General features: G+C 40.4%; 1 protein-coding gene across 2 annotated transcripts in view; it reads right to left on the bottom strand.

Moving 5' to 3' along the window:
- PPIL4 (peptidylprolyl isomerase like 4) overlaps nt 1-18,742 on the bottom strand; it is a 40,192-nt gene extending 21,450 nt beyond the window's left edge. Inside the window, exons 1-8 of one of the 2 annotated variants that reach the window (XM_006080284.3) lie at nt 18,587-18,742; nt 12,788-12,855; nt 12,638-12,702; nt 12,233-12,350; nt 11,433-11,575; nt 7,417-7,513; nt 6,541-6,657; nt 861-985 (exon numbers count right to left, since the gene is read on the bottom strand). In XM_006080284.3, coding sequence (XP_006080346.2) covers nt 861-985; nt 6,541-6,657; nt 7,417-7,513; nt 11,433-11,575; nt 12,233-12,350; nt 12,638-12,702; nt 12,788-12,855; nt 18,587-18,656 — 803 coding nt within the window. In that variant the 5' untranslated portion in view covers nt 18,657-18,742. Of the gene's footprint in view, nt 1-860; nt 986-6,540; nt 6,658-7,416; nt 7,514-11,432; nt 11,576-12,232; nt 12,351-12,637; nt 12,703-12,787; nt 12,856-18,374; nt 18,503-18,586 lie in introns of those variants that run through there. The other variant, XM_025294413.3, reaches the window with a different exon arrangement.
- Nucleotides 18,743-19,963: the final 1,221 nt, after the last annotated feature.

Raw genomic sequence — 19,963 nt, 5'->3', positions numbered from 1 at the left:
AAAAAACATTGTGAAAGGAAAAGCAATCACATTACAGCACATGGTTCAGCTGTTGCGATATGTTAAGTACACATTAAAATGTAAATATTGAACAAAGACTTAACCAAAGTTATGACATAACCAAAGTAGCAGGCAGGGAGAATGAACAGGGTAGGATAGAAACAGAGGTTAATTCTCATCTTCCTTAGCAGGAAATCAGTATATAACATCCAATATAAAAATAAGATGTAACAGCATAAGAATTTTTTATAAAGATGATTACTATCAGTCAGTGGAAGAATAAAATCAGGTAGTCTTCTAGAGAAAAATTTTTCTTTCAATAGGAATAATAAAGAATGGCTTCACAGAAGAAAAAACATGAAATAAAAGGAAATTCTAAACATAATACTTCTAATCAATTATAAAATACTTCCCTTTCTCAAAGAAATACTAGCTTCAAAACTTTTGCATTAATAACACAGGCAAAATTAACCAAAAGAAAAATTTTAGAAAATTTAGATTAAAATTAATTTTGGAATAAGTTGCTGGAAATTCTAGGGAGAATTTAAATGAGATAAACATTTAAAATATTAAAGAAGGTTTTTGAAAATACTATAGAACTACACTTAAACTGTTCATTCACTTCCTGTTTTAGAGTTGAAATGTATGTGTTCTAAGAAAATCACTCAATTTATAACACATACACACACACATATCTACACATACGCATACACACGTGTTTTTCTTCCCTACTATCCAACATATTCATCTGTAAAACTCACTAGTATAAATTTCATCTATAGTTCAGACTCATCAAAAATGTCATTAGAAAACCACCAATACCTAGTTTCTCTAAATCTTTCACTAATTCTAAAAACTACCTTCTTATTGGCCCAAATCTTGAGAATATTATCTCCAGATCTTCATCTGTGGTCACTGGATTCAATTTACAAACAAATAGCACATTTTCTGGAGGTTTAATATCTGCATCAGGTAGGTCTCCCACCTAAATGATAAATAAACAAGAATATAAATCAACTCCTTTATTTCCATCATAAATACCATGAAGTTAGCCCACATTGCTGATTCCCTAAAATATCTAAATTTACATTATTAACTGTGGGCTCTGGGAAAGAGATCTAAACAGATTTCAAAATTCAAAACTCCACTCTTCCTGGCAGTAACAGTAACAAGCATGGTATTCACACATGGTAAAGTGAAATTTACCAAGTCTACTGGCTTTAGAGTCCCAGTTTTATCTCTACTTTTTCTTTTTTCAGGTACTTGATCTATTTTTTAAAGAATTTACAAAAAGTATATCTAAATTAAGTAGCATGAAAATAAAAAGACCCCATGGTGCCAACCAGCCTAAGAACTACCAGTAAAATGTTCCCTGAGTCCATTATCCTTTTACTCTCACCACAAATGAGCCTTTGGTTTTCCTTCTTGGCCATTCTCTTACAGATTTAGTTTCACCACACAGGTATACATCCCTAACATATGTTTAGTTTTGCTTGTTTTTAAACTTTTGAAATACTATTACATTGAATCTAGCCTTTTACGTAAGTAATGCTCAATTCTTTTCCACATTATTGTGCAGTATGGAACACCAATTCCTGGATACAGTTTTGAGCTTTTTGACCTCACATATCATCTTCTACTTCAAGCAAACCAAAGTCAACTTCATAGTCAACTACCACAATGAACCAAGCAAACGGCCTTCTACTGAAGAACTCGAGAGGGTGACAGTGAGATAAAACCATGATTTAATGATGGTGTTATTTTCATTGTGAGAAAACTATATTTACCATGAGCCTTTAGATGGGGAAACAATATTCCTTCATACATATATTAAAAAATTCTCAGAGTTGATTTCAGGCAAGATTATCATGTGAAGTGTCTCCTCTTGGATAAACACATTTTTAAAAAGGTGGGGGCAGGGGGGACTTCCCTCATGGTCCACTAGCTAAGACTCTGTGCTCCCAACACAGTGGGTAAACGTTTGACCCTGGTCAAGGAAAACACTTGCCATGTTCAGTTCAGTTCAGTCACTCAGTCGTGTCTGACTCTTAATGACCCCATGGACTACAGCACGCCAGGCTTCCCTGTCCTTCACCAACTCCTAGAGCTTGCTCAAACTCAAGTCCATTGAGCTGGTGATGCCAGCCAACCAACTCATCCTCTGTCATCCCTTTCTCCTCTTGCCTTCAATCTTTCCCAGCATCAGGGTCTTTTTCAATGAGTCAGTTCTTCACATCACGTGGACAAACTATTGCAGCTTCAGTAACAGTCCTTCCAATTCAGGACTGATTTCCTTTAGGATTGACTGGTTTGATCTCCTTGTAACCCAAGGGATTTTCAAGAGTCTTCTCCAACACCACAGTTCAAAAGCATCAATTCTTCGGCACTCAGCTTTCTTTATAGTCTAGCTCTCACACCCATACATGACTACTGGAAAAACCATAGCTTTGACTAGATAGACTTAGTTGGCAAAGTAATGTCTCTGCTTTTTTAATACACTATCTAGGTTTGTCATAGATTTTCTTCCAAGGAGCAAGCATCTTTTAATTTCATGGCTACAGTCACCAACTACAGTGATTTTAGAGCCCAAGAAAATAAAGTCTCTCACTGTTTCCATTGTTTCTCCATCTATTTGCCATGAAGTGATGGGACCAGATGCCATAATCTTAATTTTTTGAATGTTGAGTTTTAAGCCAGCTTTTTCACTCTCTTCTTTCAATTTCATCAAGAGCCTCTTCAGTTCTTCACTTTCTGCCATAAGGGTGGTGTCATCTGCGTATCTGAGGTTATTGATATTTCTCCCAGCAATTATTGATTGCAGCTTGTGTTTCATCCAGTCTGGCATTTCACATGACATACTCTAAATATAAGTTAAATAAGCAAGGTGACAATAGACAGCCTTGACGAACTCCTTTCCCAATTTGGAACCAGTCCGTTGTTCCATGTCCAGTTCTAATTGTTGCTTCCTGATATGCATACAGATTTCTCAGGAGGCAGGTCAGATGGTCTCGTATTCCTATCTCTTGAAGAGTTTTCCACAGTTTGTTGTGATCCACATAGTCAAAGGCTTTAGCATAGTCAATGAAGAGGATGTTTTTCTGGAACTCTCTTGCTTTTTTGATGATCCAACAGATGTTGGCAATTTGATCTCTGGTTTCTCTGCCTTTTCTAAATCCAGCGTGATCTGGAAGTTCTCAGTTCACATGCTTTTGAAGCCTAGCTTAGAGAATTTTGAGCATTACTCTGCTAGCGTGTGAAATGAGTGCAATTGTGTGGTAGTTTGAATAATCTTGGCATTGCCTTTCTTTGGGATTGGAATGAAAACTGACCTTTTCCAGTCCAGGGGCCACTGCTGAGTTTTCCAAATTTGCTGGCATATTGAGTGTAGCACTTTCACAGCATCATCTTTCAGGATTTGAAATAGCTCAACTGGAATTCCATCACCTCCACTAGCTTTGTTTGTAGTGATGCTTTCTAAGGCCCACTTGACTTTGCATTCCAGGATGTCTGGCTCTAGGTGAGTGATCACACCATCATGGTTATCTGGGTCGTGAAGATCTTTTTTGTATAGTTCTTATGTGTATTCTTGTCACCTCTTCTTAATATCTTCTGCTTCTGTCAGGTCCATGCTATTTCTGTCCTTTCTTGTGCCCATCTTTGCATGAAATGTTCTCTTGGTATCCCTATTTTCTTGAAGAGATCTCTAGTCTTTCCCATTCTATTGTTTTCCTCTATCTCTTTGCATGGATCATTGAGGAAGGCTTTCTTATTTCTCCTTGCTATTCTTTGGAACTCTGCCTTCAAATAGATGTATCTTTCCTTTTCACTTTGCCTTTCATTTCTGTTTTCTCAGTTATTTGTAAGGCCTCCTCAGACAATTTAAGCCTGAATTTGGTAATAAGGAGTTTATGATCTGAGCCACAGTCAGTTCCCACTCTTGTTTTTCCTGACTCTACAGAGTTTCTCCATCTTTGGCTGCAAAGAAACAATCAAACTGATTTCAGTATTGACCATCTAGTGATGTCCATGTGTAGAGTTGTCTCCTGTGTTGTTAGAAGAGGGTGTCTGCTATGACCAGTGTGTTCTCTTGTCAAAACTCTGTTAGCCTTTGATCTGCTTCATATTTTACTCCAAGGTCAAACTTGCCTGTTACTCCAGGTATCTCCTGACCTCCTCCTACTTTTGCATTCCAGTCCCCTATGATGACAAGGACATCTTTTTTTGATGTTAGTTGTAGAAAGTCTTGTAGGTCTTCATAGAACCGTTCAACTTCAGCTTCTTCAGCATTAGTGGTTGGGGCATAGACTTGGATTACTGTGAAAATGGTTTGCCTTGGAAACAAACAAGAGATGATTCTGTCATTTTTGAGATTACACCCAAGTACTGCATTTTGGACTCTTTTGTTGAATATGATGGCTACTCTATTTCTTCTAAGGAATTCTTGCTCACAGTAGTAGATACAATACTCACCTGAATTGAATTCACCCATTCCCATCCATTTTAGTTCACTGATTTCTAAAATATCAATGTTCATTCTTGCCATCCTGTTTGACCACTTTCAATTTACCTTGATTCATAGACCTAACATTCCAAATTCCTAAGCAATATTGTTCTTTACAGCATCTGACTTGACTTCCTATCACCAGTCACATCCACAACTCGGCATTGTTTTCGCTTTGGCTCAGCCTCTTCATTCTGGAGCTATTTTTCCGCTCTTCTCCAGAAGCATACTGGGTACCTACTGACCTCAGGAGTTCATCTTTCAGCGTCATATCTTTTTTCCTTTTCATACTGTTCATGGCGTTCTCAAGGTAAGAATACTTAAGCGGTTTGCCATTCCCTTCTCCATTGGATCATGGTTTGTCAGAACTCTCCACCACCACCTGTCCATTTTGGCTGGCCCTACATGGCATGGCTCATAGTTTCACTTGCCATGTGGTGTGGCCAAAAAAAAAAAGAAAAAAAGGATGAACCTGGGTAAAAGGTACATAGAAGTTCTCTGCATTATTTTTTTTTTCTGTAAATTTGAAATTCTCTGAAAATAAAAAGTTTATGGAATATGTTAAACCCTTTTATTCTGGCATAAACTTTCTATTATTTGTTGTTGAAAACTCTAATGATAATCTAATGTTCTTTCCCTTGTAAGTCACTTACTCTTGCTCCCAGGTGTTCAAAAGATTTTTAAGTCCATAATTTTCTTAGAGTTTGTCTCCGTGTTGACTGTTCTGGGTCAGAATTCTCAGGTAACACAGTATGTTCATTAAACTGTGTATTTTTAACTTTTTTAATTCAGTAAAGTTTTATTGAATTATAGTCTTTAATATTTGTTCCTTCAGACTAGTGATGCTAATACGGATTTTAAATCAGATAATGAATCTGAAAAGCTCTACTACATAAAATGATGTTAGTAATAAAAACGTAATTATTAGCTATCCATTTCAAAATTGATGATCTACTACATGAAAGGTATATCTATTCCACAAAAATAAGAAACGGGAAAAAAAGCCTAGTAGGTGAAATAATCATGTACTGAATAACTGTTCCCAAATGATTTCATATTGCTAGTAAAAGAGAAAAGGAGTACATTTTAGAATGTTCAATTTCTGCCCAGGTTTATTTTATCCTATAATTACTATTTTATTATTTAATCTCAATACTAGAGGTATACAAAGCATTATTCTTTATAATACTTAAAATTCAGTCCAAGAAACTCTTTAAAACTGAGATAAGTATTCAGTTCAGTTCAGTTGCTCAGTCGTGTCCGACTCTTTGCGACCCCATGAACTGCAGCACGCCAGGTCTCCCTGTCCATCACCAACTCCCGGAGTTCACTCAAACTCACGTCCATCGAGTCGGGGATGCCATCCAGCCATCTCATCCTCTGTCATCCCCTTTTCCTCCTGCCCCCAGTCCCTCCCAGCATCAGAGTCTTTTCCAATGAGTCAACTCTTCGCATGAGGTGGCCAAAGTACTGGAGTTTCAGCTTTAGCATCATTCTTTCCAAAGAACACCCAGGGCTGATCTCCTTCAGAATGGACTGGTTGGATCTCCTTGCAAAGAGTCTTCTCCAACACCACAGTTCAAAAGCATCAATTCTTCGGCGTTCAGCTTTCTTCACAGTCCAACTCTCACATCCATACATGACTACTGGAAAAATCATAGCCTTGACTAGACGGGCCTTTGTTGGCAAAGTAATGTCTCTGCTTTTGAATATGCTATCTAGGTTGGTCATAACTTTCCTTCCAAGCAGTAAGCGTCTTTTAATTTCATGGCTGATAAGTATAAGCAACTGAAATCCAATTAATATAAACTAGATACCCATTTCCCATGTGTTTAAAATGCATTTGACACTACACTAACAGTAGAAACAAATTGTTTCCTTTCATATGTGTTATGATGTCATATCAAATTTAACCCAGAAAAGTACTCTGAGCTAAATTTCTAATATTTTAATACTATCAAAAAGTCAGGAATAAACTCACAATAAGTATGTATTGAACACACTGCTGAATAACTATTTGAACAAAGTAATTACTTTACCATTTCTAGTAGAATAGCTTGAGTTTTGGCCTCTTTTTCAGCCTTTATTTCTTCTACTTCTTCAGCTGATCTCCCTTTGAAATCATCAATTTCTTCATCTGCTCCAATTCGACCACTCTGTAAGGCAGAAGTTACTCATATATATATATATATATATATAAATCTAAGAAACATGAGACATTATGCTTTATTCTTAGTTTCATCAACTTTGTTAAAAGATTTGTTTCACAAATGTGAAACAAACTTATAAATCTCTGAAAACTGATTTAAGCTAATTCATTAATATGGGCTAAACTAGGCTTCTAATTTATTTTTAAATCAAAATAAACATTTGTATAAGAACTATCTGGTACCCAAGTAAATGCTCAACACAGAAGATAAATGATCTTAGAAATTAAGGATTAAACCCTAACTATAGAGATAAATTCAGCTTTGAGGAAGTCTCATTAAGCAGAAATTTACACCTTAAAAGATCTGAGGGGAAGTCTCCACTATGCCACAGAAATTTCTGCGTTCCAGCCTGGCTCAAAAGTGTCCCCAGTTGAAAAGTTCCCTCACAAGCTGACAATGTAATTTAGTCTTAAAGCTATACTCCTATCTAGAGTTAAGAGGTAAGAAAAACATTTCCCCAAGGTATTTGTATCCAGAGCCAAGACTGTTCTGGTGGAACAGAAACTAAAGAAAGAATATTAGAGAAAAGATAGGTAGAAAAATGAGTGTCTCTATGGAAGAGACAAAGAACTGCAAACTTTGCTTAGTATTACTGATCAAGCAAGATAATCATTCTGGAGAAATAAGTTTTAAAAAGGTAAAAAGCAAAATCCATGCAAAACATTAACACGTATGTACATTCAATCATAAGTAGACTCGACTCACATCTAGTTGTTCCCTTGTAGGTTCTGGTGATCGATCAGGAATTAATAAATCAGGAGGATCATCAAATGGATCATCTAAAATCACTGTATGATTTATCCTTACAAAACAAATCCAAGTCAAATGTCACATTCATATTATTTCAGAATCCATGCTTCACTTTTTATAAAAATTATAACAAATATCTTAAGTATCCCTAATGCCAAAAAAAAAAGTCCATAAGCTCTTAAATTTTATTGCACAAGGGTATTACTAGGTTATACTTTGACAGTTAGTGTTATTGCTTTTGATTGCTTGATATTATATATTAATTCTCTGCATTATGCTAAGATATAACATGAAGAGCTATATCTTAGTAATCTTGCCATCTCTCTCAATAATCTGAATTTTTTTAAAAACCTAAAAAATTAGTAATTCCTCCCAACATAAGCAATTATAATCAGTACAGTAATGGTCTTCTCTATTATAAAGATTCTTCAGATCAGATCAGATCAGTCGCTCAGTCGTGTCCAACTCTTTGCGACCCCATGAATTGCAGCACGCCAGGCCTCCCTGTCCATCACCAACTCCCGGAGTTCACTCAGACTCACGTCCATCGAGTCAGTGATGCCATCCAGCCATCTCATCCTGTCGTCCGCTTCTCCTCTTGCCCCCAATCCCTCCCAGCATCACAGTCTTTTCCAATGAGTCAACTCTTCGCATGAGGTGGCCAAAGTACTGGAGTTTCAGCTTTGGCATCATTCCTTCCAAAGGAATCCCAGGGCTGATCTCCTTTAGAATGGACTGGTTGGATCTCCTTGCAGTCCAAGGGACTCTCAAGAGTCTTCTCCAACACCACAGTTCAAAAGCAGCCATTCTTCATGCTCAGCCTTCTTCACAGTCCAACTCTCACATCCATACATGACCACAGGAAAAACCATAGCCTAGACTAGACGAACCTTTGTTGGCAAAGTAATGTCTCTGCTTTTGAATATGCTATCTAGGTTGGTCATAACTTTCCTTCCAAGCAGTAAGCGTCTTTTAATTTCATGGCTGCAGTCACCATCTGCAGTGATTTTGGAGCCCAGAAAAATAGAGTCTGACACTGTTTCCACTGTTTCCCCATCTATTTCCCATGAAGTGATGGGACCGGATGCCATGATCTTCGTTTTCTGAATGTTGAGTTTTAAGCCAACTTTTTCACTCTCCACTTTCACCTTCATCAACAGGCTTTTTAGTTCCTCATCACTTTCTGCCATAAGGGTGGTGTCATCTGCATATCTGAGGTTATTGATATTTCTCCCGGCAGTCTTGATTCCAGCTTGTGTTTCTTCCAGTCCAGCATTTCTCATGATGTACTCTGCATATAAGTTAAATAAACAGGGTGACAATATACAGCCTTGATGAACTCCTTTTCCTATTTGGAACCAGTCTGTTGTTCCATGTCCAGTTCTAACTGTTGCTTCCTGACCTGCATACAGATTTCTCAAGAGGCAGATCAGGTGGTCTGGTATTCCCATCTCTTTCAGAATTTTCCAGTTTATTGTGATCCACACAGTCAAAGGCTTTGGCATAGTCAAGAAAGCAGAAATAGATGTTTTTCTGGAACTCTCTTGCTTTTTCCATGATCCAGCGGATGTTGGCAATTTGCTCTCTGGTTCCTCTGCCTTTTCTAAAACCAGCTTGAACATCAGGAAGTTCACGGTTCACATATTGCTGAAGCCTGGCTTGGAGAATTTTGAGCATTACTTTACTAGCGTGTGAGATGAGTACAATTGTGCAGTAGTTTGAGCATTCTTTGCCATTGCCTTTCTTTGGGATTGAAATGAAAACTGACCTTTTCCAGTCCTGTGGCCACTGCTGAGTTTTCCAAATTTGCTGGCATATTGAGTGCAGCACTTTCACAGCATCATCTTTCAGGATCTGGAATAGCTCCACTGGAATTCCATCACCTCTACTAGCTTTGTTCGTAGCGATGCTTTCCAAGGCCCACTTAACTTCACATTCCAGGATGTCTGGCTCTAGGTCAGTGATCACACCCATCGTGATTATCTGGATTGTGAAGATCTTTTTTGTATAGGTCTTCTGTGTATTCTTGCCATCTCTTCTTAATATCTTCTGCTTCTGTTAGGTCCATACCATTTCTGTCCTTTATCGAGCCCATCTTTGCATGAAATGTTCCTTTGGTATATCTGATTTTCTTGAAGAGATCTCTAGTCTTTCCCATTCTGTTGTTTTCTTCTATTTCTTTGCATTGATCGCTGAAGGCTTTCTTATCTCTTCTTGCTATTCTTTGGAACTCTGCATTCAGATGTTTATATCTTTCCTTTTCTCCTTTGCTTTTCGTTTCTCTTCTTGTCACAGCTATTTGTAAGGCCTCCCCAGACAGCCATTTTGCTTTTTTGCATTTCTTTTCCATGGGGATGGTCTTGATCCCTGTCTCCTGTACAATGTCACAAACCCCAATCCATAGTTCATCAGGCACTCTATCAGATCTAGGCCCTTAAATCTATTTCTCACTTCCACTGTATAATCATAAGGGATTTGATTTAGGTCATACCTGAATGGTCTAGTGGTTTTCCGTACTTTCTTCAATTTAAGTCTGAATTTGGCAATAAGGAGTTCATGATCTGAGCCACAGTCAGCTCCTGGTCTTGTTTTTGCTGACTGTATAGAGCTTCTCCATCTTTGGCTGCAAAGAACATAATCAATCTGATTTCGGTGTTGACCATCTGGTGATGTCCATGTATAGAGTCTTCTTTTGTGTTGTTGGAAGAGGGTGTTTGTTATGACCAGTGCATTTTCTTGGCAAAACTCTATTAGTCTTTGCCCTGCTTCATTGCGTATTCCAAGGCCAAATTCGCCTGTTACTCCAGGTGTTTCTTGACTTCCTACTTTTGCATTCCAGTCCCCTATAATGAAAAGGACATCTTTTTTGGGTGTTAGTTCTAAAAGGTCTTGTAGGTCTTCATAGAACCGTTCAACTTCAGCTTCTTCAGCGTTACTGGTTGGGGCATAGACTTGGATTACTGTGATATTGAATGGTTTGCCTTGGAAACGAAGAGAGATCATTCTGTCATTTTTGAGATTGCATCCAAGGACTGCATTTCAAACTCTTTTGTTGACCATGATGGCTACTCCATTTCTTCTGAGGGATTCCTGCCCACAGTAGTAGATATAATGGTCATCTGAGTTAACTTCACCCATTCCAGTCCATTTCAGTTTGCTGATTCCTAGAATGTCGACATTCACTCTTGCCATCTCTTGTTTGACCACTTCCAATTTGCCTTGATTCATGGACCTGACATTCCAGGTTCCTATGTAATATTGCTCTTTACAGCATCAGACCTTGCTTTTATCACCAGTCACATCCACAGCTGGGTATTCTTTTTGCTTTGGCTCCATCCCTTCATTCTTTCTGGAGTTATTTCTCCACTGATCTCCAGTAGCATATTGGGTACCTACTGACCTGGGGAGTTTCTCTTTCAGTATCCTATTATTTTACCTTTTCATACTGTTCATGGGGTTCTCAAGGCAAGAATACTGAAGTGGTTTGCCATTCCCTTCTCCAGTGGACCACATTCTGTCAGATCTCTCCACCATGACCCGCCCATCTTGGTTGCCCCACGGGCATGGCTTAGTTTCATTGAGTTAGACAAGGCTATGGTCCTAGTGTGATTAGATTGACTAGTTTTCTGTGAGTATGGTTTCAGTGTGTCTGCCCTCTGATGCCCTCTTGCAACACCTACCGTCTTACTTGGGTTTTTCTTACCTTGGGCGTGGGGTATCTCTTCACGGCTGCTCCAGCAAAGCGCAGCCAATGCTCCTTACCTTGGACGAGGGTTATCTCCTCACCGCTGCCCTTCCTGACCTTCAACATGGGATAGCTCCTCTAGGCCCTCCTGTGCCCGCGCAGTCTCCAATTAATTCACATTTTAGAATTATCCAAAAACCAGTCCTATGTATACCATCCCCATTATCTGGCAAACATCACATATTAAAACACTGTAGTACATTCTAATAATAAATAGTAACCATACCTGATATCTTGATATGGTACAAAGTCCTTATCAACAAAAGTCTCATTAATTTTCTTAATTATGTCCATGCCTTCTGTCACCTCACCAAACACTGTATGAACGCCATCAAGGTAATCCAGATTCTCTCCTGTTGTAATAAGAAACTATATAAAAAAGACATTTAATAAATACAAATATATACGTGTGTTTGTGTGTATATATGTATATATATATAAAAAATTCAAACTGCTGTTAGTTACAAGAGACTCTACATTAACTACATTTAGTACTTGTTACTGGTATTTCTCACCCACCTGTTACTAGTACTAAGTGAAAGGCACAAAGTTTATGCATAAAATATCAATAAATACACAGATGCTTAATTGTTTAAAATACTTGAACAAACCAAATCTCAAGTTTTTTCACATGTAAACTCTGAGGAAAAACAGCATCTACTCCAATGGGAATGTTGTCACAGTGAATGAAACGTGCTCAACATGACCTGTTTTGAAAGAAGGAATAAATACTGCAAGGACAGGCCTTTCTGTCTCTGAACAGTGATGATCTATGAATTGTGGGATTATAGGTAATGTTATTTTCTTCTTTGTACTTTCCTGTATTTTCTAAATTTCTCCCAAAGGATATTCCTTACATTCAAAAGAACAACATAATAAGGATCTCTTTTAACACAGGAGAAAACAGTGTCATTTTTTAATTCTAACAAATATCTTTGGCTGAAATTCTTTCCTTACTAGATAGCTCAAAAAGATAGTTTCATGGGTGCCTTCCAGCAAAACTCATCTCCTCACGCATTTCCTAACCTGAGATCCATGCTGATCACTGCCATTGTTCACCATGGACACAGTGCCTTTCTTCTTGTGCTTAATTCTTGGCACTTTTTCAGCCTCGAAGAAGCTTGCTTGATCACCATACAGTTGACTAAAAATACATATAATAAATTTATAAAATATAAGTACACTCAACATAAAATACAGACATACTAAGATTATATATATAGGGCACTAGAGTTAGCATATAAGGTAACCAATTCTTTATAGAAATGGCACCAGTATTCAAAAATGCTCCTTTTTTTTGCTATAGACATTTATGGAACTTGGAAAAAATCTATATTTGAACCATATTTTAAAATGCAGATTAAAATACACTACTTAACATTTTTAAGAAGAATTTCTATTTTTTATCCATTTGAAAATAAAGGAACTTACCCAAAAACTGATTCTCCTCCACGTCCAGTCCCTGTAGGATCACCAGTCTGTATGATAAAATCCCTCTGTAATATATAAGGGACTTTGTTAATTCAGAGTTTCTTAGATGGTTCCAGTAACAAAGAACATGACTAATATCTACCAACTCACCTGGACATTGTGAATAAGGCAATAATTGTAATATTTTATTTTGCACAACTTCAGGAAATTCAAGCAAGCTGAAAAAAAGTAAATACTAAATTTACCACAGCAGTTCACAAATACATTTTCAATCACGTAAAGGCACAGTTAGTTTAATTTAATTTCTAAGCCACCATATAAAAACCTCCCCAAATGGTCAAATGTCCAAAGCCATTTTAAAAATATAAGTAAACTTCCCTCATAGCTTAGTCGATAAAGAATCTGCCTGCAATGCAGGAGACTGGGGTTTGACTCCTGGGTCAGGAAGATCCCCTGGCAAAGGAAATGACAACCCATTCCCCTATTCTTGCCTGGAGAATCCCATGGACAGAGGAGCCTGGCAGACTACAGTCCATGAGGTCGCAAGAGTCAGACACGACTTAGCAACTAAACCACCACCAAGCCTAGAAAAATGCAATACATTTTAAGTTATCTTTTATTCTCTTTTTCTTTGGATTTTTTGGGCATCTGAGCTATACAGGAAACTAAAACTTATCTGGGATAAGCAATCATCTATTTTTTTTCTATTTTGTAATTTATTTTTAATTGAAGGATAACTGCTTTACAATATTATGTGGGTTTCTGCCATATATCAGCATGAATCAGCCACAGGTGTACATATATCCCCTCCCTCTTGAAACTCCCTCCCACCTCCCATCCCAACCCACCCCTCTAGGTTGTCACAGAGCACCAGTTTGAGCTCTCTGAGTCATCAGCAATCATCTATTGATGAATTGATTTTGTTAAGAGAAAAAAAAAAACTAAAGAGGACACTGTGATGGGAAAGGATCTAGCAGAGCATCTGAAAATGGGTGCAACTTATTTACACTAGAGGAAACAAAGTATCCAGGATCAGTTGTTTCACAATGATTAAACAGCCCTTCACGAAAATCCATACAGTCACCATGTACCTCTGGAGAAGGGAATTGTTACCCTACGCCAACCCTGGATTGAATCCAGGTCTTCCCAACCCTGGATTGAATCCAGGTCTCCTGTACTGCAAGCATATTCTTTACCGTCGGAGCCACCAGGGAAGCCCCAAGAATACTGGAGGGGGTAGAAATTCCCTTCACAAATATGCATACACTAAACATGTACCACCTTTTTAAAATAAATTCACTCATTTATCCAATAAACACTGAGTATCCTCTAGGCACTTGGCACTCTGTTAGGTCAAATGCCAGTAAATCTCTGCTGTTAACAAGTTCGTAGCCTCGGTGTAGAGAAACATTCTAGCAAGTTTTCAAGGCACTAAGCTAGAAAACAGACAGACAGAAAGATACATGAGGGATCCCTACCCCTCAAGGAGCTTACACTAAATGAGGGTCCTTACAACCTGAGCTCAGTTATAATACTGAGCATACCTGATAATACCATTGGTGCACTTAAATAGTACAATTTTGTTAATAAATATGCCACAAGAGTTGAAAAGAGATATTGTTTCCGGCTAGGGAAAAGAGAAGACCTCCTGGAGGCTGAAAATGAACATTAAAAAAACTGGACTGGCAGAGAGTAGAGAGCGGCCATTTCAAGGTGGGAAGATATTGTGAAACAGCCTACCCTCCTCCAGAGGATCTTCCAGACCCAGAAATTGAACCTGTGTCTCTTGAGTCTCATGCATTGCAGGCAGATTCTTTACCACTACGCCACCTGGGAAGCCCCATTTAAGAGCTGTATCAATCAATACAATACATGGTCTTTGTTTGAATCCCATTTCAAATGATGAAATACTCTTTTAAATGTTTATGAGACAACAGATAAACATGAATGTTACTAAGGAATTATTGGGGCTCCCCTTGTGGCTCAGTGGTAAAGAATCCGCCTGCAAATGTAGGAGACACAGGTTCAATCTCTGAATTGGGAGGATACCCTGGAGAAGGAAATGGCAACCCACTCCATGCCTGGTAAATCCCATGGACAGAGGAGCCTGGCAGGCTTACAACCCATTGGGTCACAAAAGAGTCAGACAGGACTGAGCAATTAAACAACAAAGAGGAATTATTGCTTATTTCTCTAGACGTGACCATGGCTTGTGGTTATCTTTTTTAAAAAATATCTTTTGTTGTTCAGTCACTTAGTCGTGTTCGACTTTGAGACTCCATGGACTGCAGCATGCCAGGCTTCCCTATCCTTCACCATCTCCCAGAACTTGCTCAAACTCATGTCCATTGAGTTAGTGAAGCCATCCAACCATCTCATCCTCTGTCATTCCCTTCTCCTCCTGCCTTCAATCTTTCCCAGCATCAGGGTCAGCTCTTCGCATCAGCTGGCCAAAGTATTGGAGCTTCAGCTTCAGCATCAGTCCTTCCAATGAGTATACAGAGTTGATTTCCTTTAGGATGGACTGGTTGGATCTCCTTGTAGTCCAAGGGACTCTCAAGAGTCTTTTCCAACACTACAGTTCAAAAGTATCAATTCTTCATGGCTCAGCATTCTTTATGGTCCAACTCTCACATCCATATGTGACTGCTGGAAAAACCATAGCTTTGACTATACAGACCTTTGTCAGCAAAGTAATGTCTCTGCTTTTTACTATGATGCCTAGGTTTGTCATAGCTTTTCTTCCAAGGAGCAAGCATCTTTTATTTAATTACAGATTAAATAAATGTCATGTGTTAGTGACTCAGTCATGTCCAACTCTTTGCCACCCTGTGGATTGTAGCCTGCCAGGTTCCTCTGTCCATGGAACTTTTCCACTCAAGAATACTGGAGTGGGTTGCCATTTCCTTCTCCAGGGGCTCTTCCCAACCCAGGGATCAAACCCAGGTCTGCCGCATTGCAGGCAGATTCTTTACCAGCTGAGCCACAACAGAAGCCCAAGAATACTGGAGTGGGTAGCCTATCCCTTCTCCAGCAGATCTTCCCAACCCAGGAATTGAACCAGCCTCCTGCACTGCAGGAGGATTCTTTACCAACTGAGCTATGAGGGAAGCCCAAAGCTTACACCAATAACATAAGGCAATCCATTATTTTCTTTAAGGCAGTTTCAGTTGAGTTTCTATCACTTGAACAAACAGTCAATATGTGAACCGTGAACTTCCTGATGTTCAAGCTGGTTTTAGAAAAGGCAGAGGAACCAGAGAGCAAATTGCCAACATCCGCTGGATCATGGAAAAAGCAAGAGAGTTCCAGAAAAACATCTATTTCTGCTTTCTTGACTATGCCAAAGCCTTTGACTGTGTGGATCACAATAAACTGTGGAAAATTCTGAAAGAGATGGGAATACCAGACCACCTGATCTGCCTCTTGAGAAATCTGTATGCAGGTCAGGAAGCAACAGTTAGAACTGGACATGGAACAACAGACTGGTTCCAAATAGGAAAAGGAGTTCATCAAGGCTGTATATTGTCACCCTGTTTATTTAACTTATATGCAGAGTACATCATGAGAAATGCTGGACTGGAAGAAACACAAGCTGGAATCAAGACTGCCGGGAGAAATATCAATAACCTCAGATATGCAGATGACACCACCCTTATGGCAGAAAGTGATGAGGAACTAAAAAGCCTGTTGATGAAGGTGCAAGTGGAGAGTGAAAAAGTTGGCTTAAAACTCAACATTCAGAAAACGAAGATTATGGCATCCGGTCCCATCACTTCATGGGAAATAGATGGGGAAACAGTGGAAACAGTGTCAGACTTTATTTTTCTGGGCTCCAAAATCACTGCAGATGGTGACTGCAGCCATGAAATTAAAAGACGCTTACTGCTTGGAAGGAAAGTTATGACCAACCTAGATAGCATATTGAAAAGCAGAGACATTACTTTGCCAACAAAGGTTCATCTAGTCAAGGCTATGGTTTTTCCTGTGGTCATGTATGGATGTAAGAGTTGGACTGTGAAGAAGGCTGAGCACTGAAGAATTGATGCTTTTGAACTGTGGTGTTGGAGAAGACTCTTGAGAGTCGCTTGGACTGCAAGGAGATCCAACCAGTCCATTCTGAAGGAGATCAGCCCTGGGATTTCTTTGGAAGGAATGATGCTAAAGCTGAAACTCCAGTACTTTGGCCACCTCATGAGAAGAGTTGACTCATTGGAAAAGACTGTGATGCTGGGAGGGATTGGGGACAGTAGGAGAAGGGGATGGCAGAGGATGAGATGGCTGGATGGCATCACTGACTCGATGGACGTGAGTCTGAGTGAACTCCGGGAGTTGGTGATGGACAGGGAGGCCTGGCGTGCTGCAATTCATGGGGTCGCAAAGAGTCGGACACGACTGAGCAACTAATTTGATCTGATCTGATCTGAACAAACTGTCTGAATACGACACATATTATCCATCACTTCGGTGTATGCACCTTCAAAGTGTCAGGCACCGCACTAGGTGCTCAAGATACAGAGATAATCAAGGAATAGTCCCTGCTCTCTTAAAGTTTACATCTTGAGAGGAGACCAAGACTTGAAAATAATTCCAGGCCAACAGGAAAATGTATAACAAAATACGTACTATGTGATTTATAAAAGACCTGAGGCAGAGCAAAAGAAACCAATCTTAACTCTGCTCAGGGACACAGGGAGCTTCACAGAACAGATCATGCTTGACCTGAGAACTGATTAATAAACAGGAAGTTTGCCAAAAGGACAACAGTGGGGAGAAATGTGGGGCACAGGCATCAGTATAAGAAAGGAATAGATGTATGTTGAGAGTTGCTGGGGTGGGGGTGATAACTCAGTGTGGAATAAAGCGCAGCACCTCGGCAGGCACTCATGGTACCATATTGTATAGTTTGTTTCATCTTCTTTGACAAATTGCATTCCTTGGGGGCAGGACCCTGATTGTAACTAAACTTTCCTGTTTAGTTACAGTTTCTCCAGTTTCTCCCCACTCTGAAACATTCTCCATATTGTTGCCTATTATCCTAAAACAAGTTTGTTATGCCTCTCTCGATCCTGCTTTCAAACCCTTCAAAGACTGGTTTTCAGTAGGGCACACAAGGCTATTCAGGACCAAACCTAACCTAAAAAACGTATATGACCAGACTCACGGTCTGACATTACACTGTCAAGCCACGCCGATCTACTTGCCGTTTCCAGAAAATTCCAAGCAAACAAGAACACCCTCACTCCCATTTTTAAAAGAGCGAGTTCAAGTGCTCTACATTCGTCTTTAGCTCTGCTTCTCCCCACCCCCAGCCAGGAAGAATTACTCCCTCCTCTGGTTTCCCTGGCAACTTACACATTCTTCCACTACATCGCTTAAGAAATTAAATGGGTTGCGGCGCCTATTTCCCCCAATGGAAAATTAGACCTTCGAGGGCAAGACGCCCATCCCACGGCTTGGTACAAAGTCTCGCGTAGCGGGCGATCAACGAGTGTTTGCTAAGACTGGGTGCACACCTCCGGACAGCCCTCCCTCTACCCAGGAGGGATGCCCACACTCACTACTCCGAGCCCTTAGTCCCTGCTTTCATCAAGATTTACTGATTACACACCAAGGAATACTCGCTATGCTCCTGACTAGTAAGCCACAAGAGCTATGGGCACCGAATATGCAGCCTGCACTACATACACACACACACACACACACACACACACAGGGATTTAATAACTACAAGCACCTGCCACCCGACTGGCCAGCACCAGAGGCGGAGAAAGGTTGCTCCTCAGAAACAAACTTTTCAACCAGGGCCCGCTGATAAACGGCGCGGTCTCGGGTACCATCAGCCCAGAAGCTCCAGCCAGTCCACGCCGGGGACTGGGCAGAAAAGGAAAAGCGCGGGGGAAAAAAAGAGCGCGGCCCGCCGAGAAGTGAGCAGGGCCGGGGCCTCACCGCGCGGCCGTTCCTCTGTGTACAGGTCGATGACGACGTCGCCCAAAGTGGTCTCCAGCAGAACCGCCATGGCGCCCGCTCCTCCTCGCAACAAGCCCCGGGGGTGACAGGCGCAGCCCTACGTCATCTACGCCACGCGTCACCCTCAACGCGACGCCTTTTTACGTCATCCCTCCGGCGACACCGCCCCCTCTGGGAGGCTCCTTGGGAGGGTCTGGTCCGTGGCAAGCCCAACCCTCTGTGGGTTCCCGGCCCTTTCGCGGCCCATTTGAAAAAATCTTCCAAAGGCCCTGGGGACTGGGCCGGAAGGCTGTCACTCAAAGTGGCTTCTGTGAAGGGTTTGTGCTCCATTTTGTGTCCATCTCAAAAATGACGCGGACTTTTTTTTTTTTTAGCGGACCTTTCTTTAATGCGCCATAGGCCCTCTGTTTCGTCGTTCGAAGGCCAGTGTGGGGCGCCACTTTCCCCCGCCCTGTTGGAACAACTACGCCGAGTTTCCTAGTCGGTCTCTTCTTATCGCCCGGAATCAGAATTTTAGCCCTTAAAGGTAGAATTTGCTAATCAGAAAGACGGTTCCTGGCTGATTGTGTCAAGTGAAGCGAAGTAAAAGTCACTCAGTCGTGTCCGACTCTTTGCGAGCCCATGGACTATACAGTTCATGGAATTCTCCAGGCCAGAATACTGGAGTGGGTAGCCTTTCCCTTCTGCAGGGCATCTTCAGCCTTTCCCTTCTGCAGGGCATCTTCCCAACCCAGGGATCGAACCCTGGTCTCTCGCATTACGGGCGGATTCCTTACCAGCTGAGCCACGACGGAAGGTCAGCTGTGTCAAGGGCTGTACCTTTTACAGCAGCTGATGGGTGCGTCCTTAGTGCAAGTAGCTATAAAACTGTAGGTTTCAGCTCGTATCTCTACTGGTTTTATCAATACTTTTGATGAAATAAGAGAAAACAATTTTAAGGCAAGAGGACAATTTAAGCTTATAAAGTTTTCTTTGCTCTTCCGCCTCCTCCCTTCCCTCTAATGTGCATTGTGCAGCTCCGTTGTGCATTACCCAGACCTCCTCCCCAGTGGCAGAAATACCAGCTCAAATCCTAAAGATCAGTTTTTCTCCTTCTGGTGACAGCCAGGTAACTCCTTAGAAGATAACATTGCTTTCTCAGTCCTGTAAGGGGTCCTCTTAAGGTGTGCAGATATCTTTGGTGAACTTTTAAGAACAATGCAAGTGTATCATTTCCATCAGAGTTAATTTTTGGTACAGAACAGACTGGTAAGATGACCTGGGGAGATACTGGGTTGCATCTAAAGGAAGCTCTTAGCTTAAGTGCCTCTTCAGGCCAGATTTCCTTCGTGGCTCAGACGGTAAAGCGTCTGTCTA

This window comes from Bubalus bubalis, chromosome 10, assembly GCF_019923935.1.
Source record: "Bubalus bubalis isolate 160015118507 breed Murrah chromosome 10, NDDB_SH_1, whole genome shotgun sequence".
Classification (NCBI taxonomy): Eukaryota; Metazoa; Chordata; class Mammalia; order Artiodactyla; family Bovidae; genus Bubalus; species Bubalus bubalis.
The sequence above is the reverse complement of the archived record's forward strand: the minus strand, read 5'-3'. Positions and strand labels throughout refer to the sequence as shown.